This window comes from Ammospiza nelsoni, chromosome 8 (assembly GCF_027579445.1).
Source record: "Ammospiza nelsoni isolate bAmmNel1 chromosome 8, bAmmNel1.pri, whole genome shotgun sequence".
NCBI classification, from domain to species: Eukaryota; Metazoa; Chordata; class Aves; order Passeriformes; family Passerellidae; genus Ammospiza; species Ammospiza nelsoni.
Window position 1 is genome coordinate 4,366,083 of NC_080640.1, and position 17,861 is coordinate 4,383,943.

A 17,861-nucleotide genomic window follows, 5' to 3' on the forward strand; every position below is an offset into this window, starting at 1 on the left:
ATTAGTTTGTCGAAGCCCGTCCAGGTCCATTTCCAGAGAGTCACAGACTGAGAACAGCCTGAAATTCCTGCACTGAGCACTGCTGGAAGCAGAACTTGACACCCTCATTCCCTGGGTCTGTCTGCCACAGGAGCAGCGTTCCCCAACTCCAGAAGGTGAGATCCTACTGCAAATTAAATGAACCCCATCTTTTATTGATGGCCTCTTTTATTCATAGCCTCTCTCCTGTGGGGTGCACTATGAGTACACAACTTGGGAGAATCCTGCTGCTGCAAATTTTGACATATTAACAAGTGTCACGGAATTCAAGAACCATTTCAGTAGAAAAAGACTTTTGAGGGGTTGAGTCCAACGGGGGAGCTTGTTCAGAGCTGGATCACACTGTGGGGGAAGAACCTTTTCCTAAAATCCACCCTAGACCTCTCCTGGCACAAGTTCAGTCTCTTCTCCCAAGCCACCAGTGACAGGACAAGAGGATATTGCCTTAAGCTGCACCACAGGAGGTTTAGGGTGGACATTATGAGCAATTTCTTCTCAGAAGGAGTGGTTTGACATTGGAATGGGCTGCCCAGGGAGGTGAGGGAGTCAGAGGTGGTTAAGGAAAACCTGGACGTAGCCAAGGTAAGGTTGGCACGGGTCATGTTTGGGACTCAGTAATCTCACAAGGTGTTTTCCACGCGAATTAACTCCGGCTCTCTGCGCCCCTTGGGCCATCCCCGAGCTGAGGGGGCCGTTCCCCGGGATGAGGGGGCCGCTCCCGGGATGAGGGGTGCCATTCCCCCGGGATGAGGGTGCCGCTCCCCGGACTGAGAGGGGCGTCCCCCGAGATGAGGGTGCGGTTCCGTCGGGCTGAGGTTGCGGTTCCCCGGGCCGAGGGACGTCGTTCCTCCGGGATGAGGGGTCCATGGTCCATACCCCGTTCCCCGTTCCCGCCCCCGGCGCTCCCTCGGGCGGTTCCCGCCGCTGCCCAGCGCGCACGCGCGGAGCCCCGGCGCTGCGCAGGCGCGTCCCGGCGGCGGCGGCCGCTGAGGGTCGGTCGGTGCCGGTCGGTGCCGGTCGGTGCCGCTGCCCCGCTCCCGGCTGTCCCGGCCCGCGGCTCCGCGATGTCGAGCGGCTGCGCGGCGGCGGAGGAGGAGGCGGAGGAGGGAGGCCGGGAGCCGCGCTGTGTGTCGGCGCGGTGCTCCTGGCCCTGCGCGCCGCCGGGCGGCCTGGCCCGGGCGCTGTGCCTGCGGCGGGGTGCGGGGGACGGCGAGGAGCCCGGGTGAGGGCGGCGGGCGGCGAGCGGGGGCGCCGGGCTGGGCCGGGCGGGAGCGGGGCCGAGGGGACAACGCGTGTCGCTTCCCCCCCGCAGCGGCGAGGCCGTGCTGGCGGAGCGGCGGGAGGGCGGCGAGGAGCCCTGCGAGCTGCGGCTGCAGTGCCGGCCCGGCGCCGAGATGGTGTCCGTGGGCATCGTGAGCCAGGCCCGCAACATGGAGGTGTACGTGGGCGAGGAGTACTGCGGCACCGGCCGGGGACAGAGCCGCGGCACCCGCCCGGCCCCGGGGTGAGTGGTGGGGCCCGCACTGTGCTGTGTGTGTCTGTGAGGTGATGCTGCTGTTCGACACCCGGTGTCTGTAGCAAGGCTGAGAGGACTGAGGTTGTTCAGCCTGGAGAAGAGAAGGCGCATAGGGAGATCCTAGAGGCATTTCCACTGCCTAGAAAGGATGTGAGAGAGTTGGAGAGGGACTTTGGACAAGGGCTTGGAGAGATAGGATGGGGGGAATGCCTTCCCACTGCCAGAGGGCAGGAAGAAATTCCCTGTGAGGGTGGAAACGCCCTGGCACAGGTGCCCAAAGCAGCTGTGGCTGCCCCTGGATCCCTGGCAGTGCCCAAAGCCAGGTTGGACAGGGCTGGGAGCACCTGGGACAGTGGAAGGTGTCCCTGCCATGGCTGGGGTGGCACTGGGTGACTTTAAAGGTTCCTTCCAACCCAGCCCATTCTTGAGTTCTCTGAAGGTCTCTGTGATAAGTAGTCATGTCAACTTCAAAGAACAAAAGAGAAAATTTTAAAAAGGAGGTTTTGTTTTCCCCTTCAGTACTTCCGTCCCTGCTTTGCCGGGGGAAATAAGGCAATGTTTCTATTTTGTTTTTAAGTCATTACATGGCACATCTGCTCCTTAATTAGCTAACTAGAAACCAGCCGACTCAGAGCCTCAGGGAGGATGGGTGAATAATGTACTGAGCCTCAAAAGCTTCTCTAGTGCACAGTGCAAGCACACATACAAGTCATTTTACATAAATATTTCATAAGATTAATTACAAGTTGTATATAAGCATTAAAGCTGTTATTAGAAAGTAAAAATCTGCTAAAACCTAGAAACTAAAAGTGCTGTTGGGAATCATAAATCTGCATTAGAAATGTGTTCCAGTCAGTCTTGTTTTTTATATAAATATTTACCAATATAGTGTATTTCTACAAAAGAAAAGTACCTTGTAAATTGATGTCACAGCTTGTTTATTTTGTTTTTCTAGTGAAACTGAAGAGGTTACGTTATACCACAAGTACCTTAAGTTTGAATGCCCTGCAGCCTCCTGTAGAATTAAGGTAGGGAGTTGAACAGCATTGTTTTAATTTTTTTCCTATCTTTTTAATCACTTAATCTACTTAATTGCATTGCTCTTAGTAAAATTATTGGTTTTATACACTTCATCTCTTGACATAATCACTTAAAAATCTGTTGGCTGGTACGTTGTGTTGATGGCAGAGTGCTCCTTTAAATTGGTATCTCAGTTTTCTTTTTGTGAAGACTTTATATGATACAGATAATTTAGTCTTAGAGAAAAACTAAACTGCAGATTTGTGATGAGAGCTGTCAGCTCTGGGGTTAAATAAGCTTGTGAAAATTGTGTGGTCACGACTCTTAAATGCTTAGAAAAACTTCATTTATCTTTGGGGTACTCAGGCACCTCTGTTCCAGTCAGAATTTTATGGGGAATAATAGCAAGGAGAAATTGGCTTAGTTTCCCTGGAAAAGAGCTCATCACAGTTTTTCCCAAGGCTTAAAGAGCAATGCATTGTCCCCTCTGTACAGAGAAGACATAAAATGATTTTTTTTTTCCCTAACCAAAGTATTCTTTTTTCCTTCTTGCAATAGCTGCTCTCCTTTGGTGAGAAACACAGCATACTCATCAGTAAAATAATTCTAGAAGTGAAAGCAGTGTCTGCAAAACTAGCAACTGATTTTCCTTCACTAGGCTCAAGCATAGATCTAGACAGAGTGCAAACTATAATGGAATCCATGGGATCTAAGTTGTCTCCAGGTGCTCAGCAGCTCCTGGACATGGTCCGGTGTCAGCAGAAGGTAAGTCACTTTTCCACAGGCACAGAGGGGCACTTCACCAGTTAGCAATGCTCTAAAGAGATTTTGGGTTTTCTTAATCTGTACTTGCTGCCATTTTCATCCTGATTTAACTGTTGCCACTCAAGTAAGTGCAGGGAGTAAAGACTGTTTTCTCCAGGATATTATTATTTATTAGTGTTAGCAATAGTGTTGTTGTAACTTTAAGCTTCACTGCTTATTAAGGATGGTGGGCATTTTCCTTGGAATGTTTGGGGTGTAGATAGATGGGTTGGTTTGTCTCTTTAGTGGTCATTTTATATATATACATATATATATATACATACATACATATATATATCTATATATACATACATATATATACACATATACATATATGTGTGTGTATATGTATATATATATGTATATATGTGTATATATATATATGTGTGTGTATATATATATATATATATATATATATATATATATGTATATGTATGTATATATATATTTATAAGAATCCTGAATCCATCTTATGTCAATAATTCAGTTTTGGGGACACAGCATGGTAAAAATGAAGTCAGCAAAGCTCTTTTCTTACTTAGACACTGACAAGATAATTAATACTTCATACTTAACAAGAAATGTAGTTCAAAATTATTTAAAAAATCTTTACTAGTAGAGTGCAGGGTTATAATGTACCTGCTGTTATTGCTGTATAATTTCCAGTATATCTGAAATCTCAAATACTCAAATGGGTTTTTCTCCCCTTCAGAACAGTTTCCCTCTTGGAGACAAGCTCAGTTGGATCATGGGGAGGAATTCTGACTTTGGAGGTGACCATGCACTAGATGGAATGCACAGAGCAGCTCTGCAGTCATCACTGAGTCCACCAGCCAGTGAACCTTTGCCTGTTAAAAATCATTTAACAAGTGAGGCAGTGTATAAAGATGTAAAAATAACTCGTGATCTGAACTCAGAGCTACCTGAAAGAGGGAATTCTTTGGATTCTGAAAGACTTCCTACCCAGCAAAATGCAGTTGACCTCAGGAATGATTTGAAAGTCAAGGGATCTCTGCAAGTGCAGCAGCAAGCAGGTGAAACTCCAAACCTGGCCAACCCACAGGTGCTTCTTCCTTTTCTTCAAAACCTGTGCACTCAGGTGAATCACCTTAGGCTCAAGGATGGAGAGAGGCACCTTGGGAAGAGTGCAGTGGCCAAAGAGGAGACTGCTCAGAGTGCTGGGTGAGTTATGTTTGGTGAATCTCTCAAAGTAGCATTGAATATTTACTGACAAGTGTAAACAAAATGTGTAATGTAATTTTCTTCTCATTAGCAGCAACAGTGAATCTTAGAATATGTGGTTTTGAAGGCTGTGTTGTGATGAACATTACAAATTTTCAATTTCACAACTTTTTTGAATGTAGGAGTTTTTCAGAAGTCACATGATTTGTTACTAAACTGTTTTGTGTTACCTGTCTTAGACAACCCTGGCTGTCTGATGGTCACAATACAGGGGGGAAAGGGGAACTAGGAGGAGAACAGAGGACACCTAAACCACAATAACATAACTGTACATCACTAAAGCTGTTCTTAGTATTCACACAATAGTTATCTTTTAATTGTGAGAGCCAATCATCTCATTATCCATCTATAACATCTTCTGCCTCCATTTAATCTAATTTAAAAGCATGTTTCTTCATACACATTTAGCTTGTCTTTCTCATATACTATATTTCCATTTTGATTACTTTCACCCCTAAATTCTCACATCTTCCCTTTTTCACACAGTGTGCCACAATCTTTGTGCTGTACTTGGTGTGAATCATCCCACTGATTTTCCTGTTCCTCCTCACTTGTTGGCATTTACAGTGCAGGTGTCACAGTTCCCCAGTTTGGTACCTCAGGAACAATAGTGGAACTCCTGAGATGTGGGAATCAGGATTTATTGGATTTAATGGAGACTGAATATCTCAGCTCCAGTATTTGTACAGAATGCAGATACAAACCCAGAGAGTTGCATGGTTTGGATAACTCTTGAAGCACTTTTGCTGACAAGAACAGTCTTCCATGCTGACAGAATACAAACTGTGTATATTGACTTGTGTGGATTTTGTTTTATGTAATTAAGCTCTCTCATGCATATTTGAGCCTTTGAAAAAACAAGGTTGAAAGAAGATGACTACATACAGCATGTTCATGAAAAAACTGAGATTTAAAGTTTGGCAGGTAGAGTATTTTGCTTGTGCTAGAAACCTAATGCCTTCCAAAGTTCACTGCCTAATAAATGAAATTTTACATTTAACAGATGTTCAGGTGCCCAGATCTCTATATTGCCCCTTGTCATTAAGAAATAGGTGATATTTATTCTTATAGGTTATACTTATTCTTGTCTTTGCTCTTCTTACAGAGTGGAACAACAGCCCATTTGCTCCTATTTGGAAAAGATCATTTCTAAAAACCTGGATCTGATGGAGAAGAAGCTAATGGACTATATTGACTGCCAAATCCAGGCTCTTCAGACACACATAGACAATAAAATGTTTCTCTTGATGGACTTGGTTCAGAACTCAAAACCAAACAAAATTTCCCAAGCACACTATGACTCCAATGAGGGGTTTTCTAATGGGGAGAGATAGAGGGATTCACAGGTGGGGCTTCAGTGTGAGTACCTGGAGTAATTAATTAACTTTACAAAGCTCAGTATTTATGCAGTTCAAACTATGAAGAACCTCAGTGTTGTTAACTTGCATTTTGTTACTGTAATTCTATCCACTGTTGTACACACTTGGTAGTTTTATGAAAGATCTTAAGAATGTGTTTTTTCCTAAATATAAGAGTTTTGTATGCCCTTTGTGGTTTATTTATTTAAAGAGCATTGCTAGAAGCTGTATGAGCAGTCCCCCAGTTCCAGTTTGAATAATGGAGTGCTCTAAATAAACTGAGTTACTGCTTATCTTTGTACCTACATGTAATCAGCTCACTTTTTTTTGTTGTATTAATTTTGATGTGAAGTGTGTTGTCAGTAGAACAGAATGCCGTTTGTGCTTTTGCTTTATTGGCACTCCTGTTGAAGACATTTCTTGTTCCATCTCTAAAAGGAAGGTTGGATTGTCATTGCCTGATTTGGGATTGCCTAGTTTGTGGAGCTGTCTTTAGAGAGCTGGGGGAATGTGAGCCCAGCCTGGGTCCTTTGGAAGCCTTGTTGGCTGTACAGGCACCTGAATTAGGAATCCAGGCTTCTTAAGAGATACCTAAAACAAGATTCTGATAGTTCTTTCCCTCCTAAACTAGCTGAGTGTGCAGGAACAAGTGAAATGATTGCACACTCAGCAGGCTTTATCCAGGTTTCATTATCCTGAGAGGTGCAAGTACTTCAGCCATGGTTCCTCTCAAGTGGGTGCTGCTCCCAGACAGGATGTGCTGGGGCAGCTCCAGAGGAGTTTTCCTTGCTGCATCACACTTCCTTTAACCTGTTGGGATCAGTTTTGCTGTCATTTGGGGAGGTAGGAATGTGACTCCAAATCCCCCTTCTGTGGCAGGTTGAGTTTCAAACTTCATTCTGTTTGTTCTTGGATTCTGGGGTGTAAATTGAAGGATGTAGGGACTTCATGGTAACCCCCACAAACATTTTTGGCACAAGCTGTTGATGGGGAAGCAAGTGTTGACTCAAAATCAGCATAAGCATGTGCAAGCCACTATCTATTTACTCTGCCTGATATTTCCCTCTCCAGGAAAAGTGATGTGTTTTGAAGACTGTCAGATCCTGGTGGTAGTGAACACACAGGAGCAGATTTGGAAGAGAGGATAATCTGCTCTGAAAAGACATCAAGCAGTTGTCCCTGATCTTAACTCTTGCCAGGTGCAGTTTCAAAGTGATTCAAAAAGAGAAAAATATTTTTTTAAGACAAAAAATTATCTTAATTATCTTGTACTTTGTACCTGTGAAGGCATAAAGTCTGTCCTGAGGTATACACACTTTTTCAACTCAGTAACTTGAGACAGAGTATTAAATTGAGATGTTTTTGGGTTTGGATTTTTTATTCGATAACAAAATGAATTTCTGAGTGTTGAGTTCTTATGCTGTTAATTTAATGACTTTTTGTTTTTTCCCTCTCTGGGTGACAAATATGAAGAGCAGTTGACACTAAGTAGAAATCTCCAGAAGTGGTTAAAATGAACTCTGGACATTTTGATACCTGTATCCTCCCTGGTGCTTGTGATGCTTCAGTATCACAGCTACCACAATGAGAATGTTTGAAACTAAAACCACAAATGCCAGAGTGTGGAAGTTGTATTGTTGCAGGTTCGGTGTTTTTTCAGCTTCCACTTCAGTGAGGGATTCTGTGTAGAGAGAAAAATAAAGTGTTTAAAGTTTAGAATACTGTATGATTTAACTGGGAATTAAATAAGCATTTTTTCAGATATTTTCATTTGACATGACCCACACAGAGTGCAAATCCTGAATAGTAGTACTGAAGAGTTGTAAAAGTTGCTAATAAAACAATCCTGCAGATCATCATGATGTTCAATTCTTTGATATTGCTGCAGCCAAGTTTCTGCCAAGCAGTGCTGTCACCATGAGAGAGACTTGAGATATTTGCTGAAGCAAAGTTGGGCAAGAAAAAACCAATTAGTGGTTTCCTATCTGCTTCTTAGTAAAACTCATTCTGCTTTATATTTGCCTGTGAGTTACAGATATGTTCACTTCCATGTGTATGGATGCAAAATCTTTATTGAAATAAATGGAAACATATCTAAAATGTTGCTAGAATTTAGAAAGGTTAATAATTTTTAAAAAGTAAAATATTCTAATTACTGTTAAGAGCCAGAATAATTATAAATATTTCCTAGCTCTGATACCTGAAAGCAAATGGCCCAATGTTCTCAGGTGAAGCTTTGGGCTCCATAAAGATCAATGAGCACAGTGGGAGCAGCAATACAAGCTTTTAAAAATAACTTTTCCATATTTTGTAGTTTCCCTTTGCTCTCAGTACCTGACCAATGCAGATCAGACTGCAAATGGCACCAAAGCTTAGTTGTCTTACAGACACCTCTGCAGCTCTGATTTAAAGGCATGGTGCTTTTGGTTTCTGCTCTCAGCACTCCTTGTTCCTCCTGTTCTGTGCATGCAGTGGAAGGATTTAACCTGCCCTGCAGTCAGTCAGCTGTGCTTATTTTCTGGAGTACCACCAACAAAACTGAGTGAAGTGCACGTGTAGATACATTTAGTTTTTTATTTTTCCCCTCTCACCTGAGAGCTCAGCAGCCCTGAGATCTCTTTTCAGGCGGATGGGCCCCACCACAGTGTTGGTTTTCCATGTGTAGGGAGAGATGGCTCTTTTCTGCCTGGAGATGCAGTCTCTGGCACAGCGAGAGTTGGTGCTGTTGCTGTCACAGATCACAATGTCACACTGCAGATAAACTGATGGGAAGCTCCTCAGGAACCTGAAGGCCCTAAATTTGAATCTTCCATGGTTTCCAAACGCTGGGTAGGTTACCACAGTGTCATCTTTATTGCAGCTGCAAAAGGATGTGCAGATCTGTTAAAACAGTCCACTTGGAATAATCATTCTGGCTGAGTCCTGTGAGCTGTAACCATAGCATTTAACCAGGGCACTGTTCTACATGTGGCATACAATGATGTGATTTTTTACCTTTGCCCAGCATGATGTGGATATTTTTCCTAGCTCTGTTTGTGGAACGTCTTTAAATTTATCTACAACTCAGTTCCAATCACAGTCTACTAAAGAAGGTAGGTGGAAGAGACAATAATAAATAAAATAAACAATAGAAGAAGTGCAGTTGACATTTAGATCCCATTTCCTCTCACATTAGGAGAGTGTAATAAAATCAGCCTTACCCACTCCTGATTAGGTCGTATGTCAGCGATCCAAAGCCAGGCTGTGGAGATGCAGTGCAGGTATCAATGAACACCTGGAGATTGGGGTCAGTGGTGTGAAGAGTCACCTCAGCAAAGAGAGTTTGGTTCAAGTCCACGTAGTATGGGGAGTATTGTACGGGCTTGGAGAACAGATCTGACTCGTAGAAGGCCATGCTGACGTTGTACCTCCCCCCTGCAGCCAGCTGTTGGATGGCATTGTTTGTTGTGGTGTAGATGAGCTCCAGGGTTTCGTTGTTGCTCATGGTGCACCGGGCAGTGATCTCGGTGCTCCTCTGGCGGGTGATGGTGCTGCCAGCTGCAGCCAGGGAGATGGTGTTGGTGTAAGTGATGCTGTGCCCTTCATCCTGGGAAAGGAACGTGCCAGGGCTCAGCTGGGCTTGCACCAGCACAGCAGTTGAGAGGAATTGTAGCTAAAATCTTATCAACCCTCTGTAGCCATGATATTTTCTGAAAAATTCCTTCCCTAGGATTTTTTTCTCTTGAGAAGCTGGGAGGCCTCAGGAACAAAATGTAAGCAATGGTTATCTGCTGCTGTGGAATGCAACAGGTGCATCTGGGATTCGTCTCATGTGGTTGTTTCTAATTAATGGCCAATCACAGCCAGCTGGCTCACACTCTCTCTGAGACACAAGCCTTTGTTTTTCATTCCTTCTTTTTCTATTCTTAGCCAGCCTTCTGATGAAATCCTTTCTTCTATTCTTTTAGTATAGTTTTAATATAATATATATCATAAAATAATAAATCAGCCTTATGAAACACGGAGTCAACATTCTCATCTCTTCCCTCATCTTAAGACCCCTGCGAACACCGTCACAACCCTCCTCTTACTTTTCCTAAACACTGAACCAATCCAGGCAGAAATAAGGTTAAGGAATAATTAAGGAATTGTAACTAAACTTACAAACCTGCCCAGCTATGCTTATCAATCCTGGAAATGTGAAACAGGCTGCAGCCAAAAAAATCTTATCAACCCTCCTCTTATTTTTCCTAAACACTGAACCAATCCAGGCAGCAACAAGGTTAAGGAATAGTTAAGGAATTGTAACTAAACTTACACACCTGCCCAGCTGTCCTTGTCAGAGTCTTGGAACTGTGAAACAGGCTGCAGCCAAAAGATCTTATCAACCCTCCTCTTATTTTTCCTAAACACTGAACCAATCCAGGCAGCAGCAAGGTTAAGGAATAGTGCATGGAGTGTGGGAAGTATCAAAGCTCCAGTCACCCTTATCAAATGAGTGCTATGAACTGGCTCTTGGGAATCTTTTGGGGGTTAATTTGTGTGGATTCTCCCACATTTCTTTTGAAAGGTTCATTGATCATCAGATTCCTAAAGAGGAAAAAATGTTCTTTGTACTTCCAGACAGGAAACTTGGAATGGGATGAGCTGAGTGAAAATAAAATCAATGTACTTGCATGCTCTTCATACACTGCTTTTACCAGCTCTTATCTTTCCTAAGCTCTTGTTAACTTATTCATATTTTTATCCCCTTTACCTTTTTAATTGTCCCACAGCTGGCCAATGGGAAGGAGAAGATCACTGAATCTGTCACAACTGGTCTGCAAGATGGATCATTCAGCTGCAGGTGAGCTTCCCCAAAGCCAAGGGAGGACAGGTAAGACTTGCTCAGAACAATTCTCATGCTGTCTGAGGAGCATGTAAGGGTTGCTGCCATTGAAAAAGAATCAAGCAAAACCAAAAACACATTAGGACAAACTGCTGTGGTCATTTCTCACTTTGTCTAAATCCTTGAAATCGTCACATGATTCTGGATTTGTCAGTGAAAAAGTTCATGCCCAGTTGAGATCATGCAGAAGTTGCACCAAAATTTCGTGCTCAACTTCAGAATTAGAGCAAAACCCCATAAAACTCATGCTGAAAGTTTAATTTAAAACCCAGTAACACAGAAGGGTCTCTGCATTTTTAAAAGGGAAAATTAATCAAAGTGCTGGTGCAGAATGGTGGGTAAAGAAATTTTCTCTCAGGCGCTGAGGCTTTAGAAACTCCTTTCCATCTCAGGTAATGGGAAGATGGGCATGCAAGGATATAGGACCAGTAAGGAAAATGAGGCCCAGCTCAGGGGGAAAGGAAATTACAGCACATCTAAACTCTGACTGCCCAGTGCAGACCAGGAAAATTCCTGAGTGCCTTAGGCAACAAAACCATTTAAACTAACCAGACAATAGGAGTTTATCTTTGCATCTTAGCATGGTAACAATGTTTTGCACAAAAGAAGGAAAATTTTGATTTCAAGTGATGCCAGCCAGAAAAAAAACCAGCAAAAGTAAAAGAACTGTTTTTCTTTTGCAGATGGGTCAGGAAGTAACTTACGCTCTATAGATGAGATAATGTGGGATTTTTGTGTGCAAAAGGGGTTAAAAGACTACCAATAAAAAGGCTTAACACCTGAGTATCAACCACCAGTTCTTTAGGATGTTTGTAAGAGAAGAATCACATTATTAAAAAGAATCAGCATCCTCCCCATGACGCAGGGGCACTCACTGTTGGGCTCCATGGGTCCTGGCAGGGGAGCAGTGGAATACTGAGCTGAAAATCCTCTGTAGGAGTTGGTGTCATCTGTGGACAGCACAACTGTCAGCACGTTGGAAGAAGACTCAAAGGTGGGCTGGGCATGCCCACACACTTTCCCCATCAACCCAGAGGCAGTGCTGGCCCCATCATAGACTGCTGTGAAGTCAAGCTGGCAGTTTCTGTCCAATTCCAGGCTGCAGACACAGGAAAAAAATCATTACAGGGAAATCTTTGGTTGTAGTGGATAGAGGATCCAGTGCAGAAAAAGTGTCTGAGAGCTCCACTCAACTGAGGTAATAGAATGGAGAACAGAACACCACAAATAGACGTCGTTAAAACCAAAGAAAACATATAAAAATATTATATGTATAATTTTTAAAGTGTAGGGTTGGCTTCTCAAACCTCTTGAGTGTATCACAGAGGAAGATTCTTGCAATTTTTCACCAGTGGAGGGTGGATTCTCCCAGAATTAGAGATGGACCCTGGCCAGGAATGCTCAGAGCATATTGCACCCTGTGCAGAGTTTATTATCTCAGAGGGCAATGGTCAAGGTGAAGATTTCCTGTGGAATCCTGCACATTTCATACTGAATTCTTGCAGGGCATCCTGCAGTCTGAATATCTCAAGAAATGAACCTGCACCTCGTGGCTCATCACCAGAGATGTTGTCTGCATTTCCCTGACTGGCACTGCAGCTGCTTTAGGGAAATGTACAGGGATGTGAAACAATCATTTTATCATAACAGTTTATCATAACTCTTTATTTTAAAAGTGTACAGAGGTTCTAAAAGTTAAAAAGCACCTCTTCCTGTGCTTAACAAAGTAATGTCTGTAAAGAGAATATATAAAGAGAAATAGAGCATTTATAAATGTATGTATAAATAGGGATATATAAAAATATACATAATATAAATAAATAAGTATATATATAAAAATATAAATAGGGAATTTACTCACAAAAAGTCTCGGAATTCCAAGTTTATCTTGGAGTTTTTTGGTGCTTGTATGTGCCAGACACAGTATTTGAATTGAGGGTAAGGTGCTGGGTAGTTGGGGCTGCTGAATGTCCCATTGGGACCAGTTAATTCTCCCCCACAATTTTCAGTTCCTGAAAAGAAGAGGAGATATATTGGTAACAGAATAAGTCATATAATGAGTCATGAAAAAAAAAAAGCCAAATCTTATGTAACTATCAGGATTTATTCTTTAGGAGTCCAGTCCTTTGGAAATGATTAAAGGTACTAAAGATGGAAATTCTATAGAGAATTTGAGGTGGAATTAGAAAATGGAGCCAGTGCTCACTATTTCTGTGAGGCTCAGTGTGATGCCACCTGAGCTGGTGTTAACTTTGAGTTAACTTTGGTACTGGGAGCAGCCTAGTGAGAGCCACATTTATCCACATTTCGGATAAATTCAGTACCCTCTTGAAAAACTGCTAATGAAGATGCTACACCAACCACACATTATCTGTATGGAAGTGCAAAATCTGCAAGTATGACAGAGACTTTACTTGACAAAGGCAAAAAAAAAAAAAAATCAAACCAGTGGAACCTCAGACAAATGTAGACTAGAAACAGGGCAGAATCTTTCAGCAGCAAAATTAAAGACTGGAGCATCATGAACTGGGATTTGGTAAGTACTATATGAAATTAAGTTTTTAAGAGCTTAATACCATGCCACCAGGTCAGCAGAAGCAAAGGGACTGGTCACAAGCTACGATTGATTTTGTCCAAGCTGTTCTTATCTTTCAAAAGAAAAAGAGTAAGGAGCTTCTTGAATTAAAATCCTCACTGGCTTCTGTGATCTGCACTTGGCAGGAGTTCTGACTAGAAGGTCAAATTCTCCTGGGTAAATGCTGTGATATTTGCAAGCTGAGTACATTTCACAGAAGTCTGGAAGTAAAAGTCAAGTCCCATAATGTCACCTTTGCCATCACTTTTCTAAGTTAAATTTAACTTTTTGGGATCTCTGCAAACACATTGCTTGTGCCTCTTTCACTGATTTTTGCCCCACTCCATTCTCTGAGGCCTGAAGACCTGAGTGAGACTGATCAAAGTTTTTTTTAATTATGTTTCATTGCTGCAGTTCAGGTGTTATTTAATGGCTTACTTGATCCTGGTGAAAAGAAGTAGTAGTAGACGAAGAAGTTTCGTGTGAAAGGCACGGAGTTGGTTGTAATGAGAAAAGTTAAACTGTCAGAGGAGGATTCAAGCACTGGGACTGCATCTGTGTCATCACACACTTGGCCAAGGAGAGCTGAAGCAGTGGAGCCACCATCAAACACTTTGATGCTCTCTGTTTCACAGCTTGAAGAAGGAGCAAATCTGTTGGGAAAAGCACAGTGAGAATCACCTGAGCTCCTTGGCAAATGGGCACAGGGGCTGGGGCAGTCCCACAGATACAGCCTGGGTGGAGAATGGGCTGGGAACAGCCCTGAGGAGATGGATTTGGGAGTGCTGGTGAATGAGGAACTCAACATGACCCAGAAGAGTGGATGTGCAACACTGAAAATGAATGGGAGATTGAGGGAGGAGATTCTTCCCATGGGACCCCAGCTGGAATGCTGCATCCAGCCCTGGGAGCCCAGGACAAGAAGGATGTTCTGGAGCGAGTCCAGAGGAGGCCATGGAGATGCTCCCAGGGCTGCAGCTCCTCTGCTCTGGGACAGGCTGGAGAGCTGGGGATGCTTAACAGGGAGGAGAAGGATCCAGGGAGAGCTCAAAGCCCCTGGCAGGGCCTGAAGGGGTGCCAGAGAAGGACTGGGACAAGGGATGGAGGGACAGGACACAGGGAATGGCTTTCCACTGCCAAAGAGCAGGAGTAGATGGGTTTTGGGGAAGGAATTCTCTGTGAGGGTGGGCAGGCCCTGGCACAGGGTGCCCAGAGCAGCTGTGGCTGCCCCTGGATCCCTGGCAGTGCCCAAGGCCAGGCTGGACAGGGCTGGGAGCACCTGGGACAGTGGAAGGTGTCCCTGCCATGGCTGGGGTGACGCTGGATGGGATTTAACTCACATCCAACTCAAACCATTCTGGGATTCACTGGAGGGCACAACACAGATTCAACAGAGAGAGATATTTAGAGGCAATACATTTCTGCGCTATATTCCAGTGGAGTGAAACAGTGCAAAAGCATCTGTAGGAAATACTTACTTAAAATGGGAGAAAACAATCCTAATTGTTTGATTTGCATTCCTCTGGATTTGCCAGGTGCAGTTTGCATTTGCATTGAGTTCAATCCTCAGTGCTTTGTTGGGCTCATGCAGTGCAGCCCCACAGCGAGGCACCCCTGTTGGACAGCAGCAACAATCACAGAAACAGCTTGCAAGGATCTCCCTCAAGTCTTCTCTTGAGTCCTCTATTATATTTAGTCCTCTATTATACAAAGACTGGGAGAGTGCATCATCAAACAGATTGAAAAATGTGCGAATTTTAAAAAATTTATTTCTGTTACTTCATTTTATGAAATCTGATGAATCTGATGGTAAAAGAATATTAAAAAGCCATGGTTTATCCTGGTTTTCCTAGTACCAAAGAAAAGGATCAAGCCAGCAGCACAACTGGAAATGCCAAGTGTTGCAGGACACCTCAGCAACCCTTTTCAGCAGAGTTTGTCACCACAAGCAATTCAGGCCTTGGGACCTCTAAGTACCCTTATGAAAACACCCCACAACTCAGCTATGTCTGACATCACTGATACTAATTAATAGCTCAGGAAGTAGATGAAGTAATGGCCATTGCATGGGAAACTCTGGAGAAAGTTTGTAATCCACTCTGAACATAAGATCTCCTTTCTACTTTAACAGAATTATATTTAATTATATATTCATTCATATATAAACAATATTTATTTAATTATTATATTAAATAATAATTAAATAATTCATAATTAAATAATATTACAATCAAATATAATATATAATATATTAAATATTATATATTAAATACTATATATTATATATTATATATTATAGAAACATGTATTATATAAATATATAATAGTATTATTAAATATTATATTGAATATATAATATGTATTATATATTATATAATTATATAGATATGTATCATATAGATACATAATATTATAATTAAAGATAATATTAAATATATATTATATTTAATATTAAACATAATATAATTATATAATTATATTTAATTATATAATTATATTTAATGTTATATATGAAAATAATGGTCTAAAGCAGTCAGAAGAATTTTCTGTAGAGTGCATGCAGCCCCAGAAAATAAAGTCAGGCTTTCTGATGGACTCCAGAGGGAATAGAAAGGTTGAGGAGAGACTTTTGCCATCACAAATGAAACCTCCTCTCTGTAAGAGCATTACAGGTCACTCCTACCCTCCTGCACTCTCTGGGGTCAGACACCAGTGGAGCAGCTCTGCTGCAATATTTCATTATTCTGCAACAGCCACCCTCCTTTAATCAGCCACATTGCTGATCTGAGCAGCAAACAGCTCTGTATTGCTTCTCATTGAACAAAGGAAAAATGAACAAATCTCTGTCAAGAAGTAAACATTTCCCAATTAGTCTCCTGATTTCTGTGATTCCAATATAGTGTTAATTTATAAAAGCAAATTTACATTCCAGAATAAAACTGCTTCAAAATCAAGTTTTTAAAATAAAATAACTGCCATTGGGTGGACTGTATAGAATATTTTTTATTATTTACTATTTATAGTCATGTTTGGGTGTTACTATCGTGCCATGAGCACACTAAAATAAGATTCACTTTCAGAGATGTTTAACATTTTGCCCTTCAGTTGCCTATATAAGACCCGTTGTACAGAAATCGATAAAATGTCACAGATAAACAGATTTCCATACCTGTGAATTCTACTGAGTTGCTTTCAGAGAGAGCCAGGGCAGTGAGGAGAGGCAGGAGGAGGAGCTGCTAGAGCAGCTGCATTTTGAGGGCAGCTGGGGAGGGCAGGCTTTGGCTTTCCTGGCTTTTATACCTGCTGCTATTTCACAACCTCCCTGTGGTACCAAGAGGGAGGGTTTAATCTGTCAGTCAGTGTTTCTCTTTAACAGATATAAATGAGAAAATAACAGGTGGGCCCATTTTTTTAAACAGGCACTGTGTGGAGGAAGTTTAAAGCGCTTTTGTCAGCTCTCAAAGCACATTTTCTAGTGGATTTAATTGAGGGGCTGTTTGAGGGTGTTGGCATGAGCAGGAATGTTGTAGAAGGGATTGACAGACTCCCTTGGGAGACACATTTGCAGTTTTCTCTCAGCACTGCTCAGCAGAGTTTGGTTTCTCCCACCTTCACTTTGACACCTGTCCCTTTAGGTTACACAGGGCAGATATTCCCAGTGTATATCCCCATTGCTGGGGATTGCAAAGAGCAGCTGCTGTAAAAGAGTTGTCATGAATATACTGCTGAAACACCCAGGGATGAGCAAGGCCAGATTGTCACAAATTAAAAGGAGAAGATTGCACTGCAACCACTTTGCAGACAGGACTTTCTTACCCCCACACTAGGAGCCACAGAAGGAAAAAGAAATCAGCCTTTCCTTCCTGAGGCAAGGAAACAAGCACAGCCCTGAAAGCCTGAATTCCTTTCAGCACAAATTACCTGTTCCAATATATGAACCCTATTTTGTCTCATAAGGACCAAAGCTCTGAAAAAATGACAGAGTGTTGCAGAGTGTTTCTCAGTGCAGCAGGGAGCTCCCAGTCCCTGGAGCTGCTGAGGCTGTGCCAGGGGCCCAGGTGTGCTGGTACCTGGCCTTGGGTCAGGCTGGGACCTGGGGGTGGGAGCAGCCAGGGCTCCCCAGGAGCTGCTGAGGGCAGCACAAACCCCACAGCTGTGCAAACAGGGCTTCTTCCAACTTTACTAGAAAATAAAGTCAAGACCTTCTTGAAACACAGCCAGGTGCTTTTCTTCCATTGTAATTTTTTTTTTTTGACAAAACCATTTTCTTTTACAAGAAAACTGATATATAATGCATTTTGTAATGATACTGTATTTCTAATCTCAGACCTATGACTTCTTTAAAACAACTCTCTCTGATTTTTAACTCACTTTAAGGATTTTGATCTTGCAAGTTGAGTACGTTTCATAGAGGTCTGGAAGTCAAAGTAAAGTCCCATA

The 17,861-nt window shown here is 42.6% G+C and overlaps 2 protein-coding genes across 2 annotated transcripts; one reads left to right on the forward strand and one right to left on the reverse strand.

The window, feature by feature from the left end:
- Positions 1-1,067: 1,067 nt before the first annotated feature.
- C8H10orf88 (chromosome 8 C10orf88 homolog) lies at positions 1,068-6,284 on the forward strand. Its single transcript, XM_059476948.1, has 6 exons — positions 1,068-1,261; positions 1,352-1,543; positions 2,511-2,583; positions 3,134-3,340; positions 4,092-4,561; positions 5,727-6,284. The coding sequence occupies exons 1-6, from the start codon at positions 1,104-1,106 to the stop codon at positions 5,953-5,955; spliced, it is 1,329 nt and encodes a 442-aa protein (XP_059332931.1). The 5' UTR covers positions 1,068-1,103; the 3' UTR covers positions 5,956-6,284.
- A 1,059-nt stretch (positions 6,285-7,343) lies between these two features.
- CUZD1 (CUB and zona pellucida like domains 1) lies at positions 7,344-17,860 on the reverse strand. The gene is made up of 9 exons (XM_059477074.1): positions 17,793-17,860; positions 14,900-15,121; positions 13,860-14,074; positions 12,708-12,858; positions 11,722-11,945; positions 10,715-10,887; positions 9,180-9,565; positions 8,571-8,839; positions 7,344-7,660 (listed from the first exon to the last, which is right to left on the reverse strand). Exons 1-9 carry the CDS (start codon positions 17,858-17,860, stop codon positions 7,488-7,490), a joined length of 1,881 nt encoding a protein of 626 aa, XP_059333057.1. The 3' UTR covers positions 7,344-7,487.
- Between the last annotated feature and the right edge of the window lies 1 nt (position 17,861).

Excerpts from the sequence above, each read along its gene's own strand:
- C8H10orf88 (XM_059476948.1), top strand. The coding sequence starts at position 1,104 with ATGTCGAGCGGCTGCGCGGCGGCGGAGGAGGAGGCGGAGGAGGGAGGC. Across the intron at positions 1,262-1,351 it reads GGGGACGGCGAGGAGCCCGG|CGGCGAGGCCGTGCTGGCGG; the intron begins GTGAGGGCGGCG and ends TCCCCCCCGCAG. Across the intron at positions 3,341-4,091 it reads TGGTCCGGTGTCAGCAGAAG|AACAGTTTCCCTCTTGGAGA; the intron begins GTAAGTCACTTT and ends TCTCCCCTTCAG.
- CUZD1 (XM_059477074.1), bottom strand. The coding sequence starts at position 17,860 with ATGGGACTTTACTTTGACTTCCAGACCTCTATGAAACGTACTCAACTT. Across the intron at positions 15,122-17,792 it reads GCAAGATCAAAATCCTTAAA|AGGACTAAATATAATAGAGG; the intron begins GTGAGTTAAAAA and ends TTTGTATAATAG. Across the intron at positions 14,075-14,899 it reads ATTGTTTTCTCCCATTTTAA|ATTTGCTCCTTCTTCAAGCT; the intron begins GTAAGTATTTCC and ends TTTTCCCAACAG.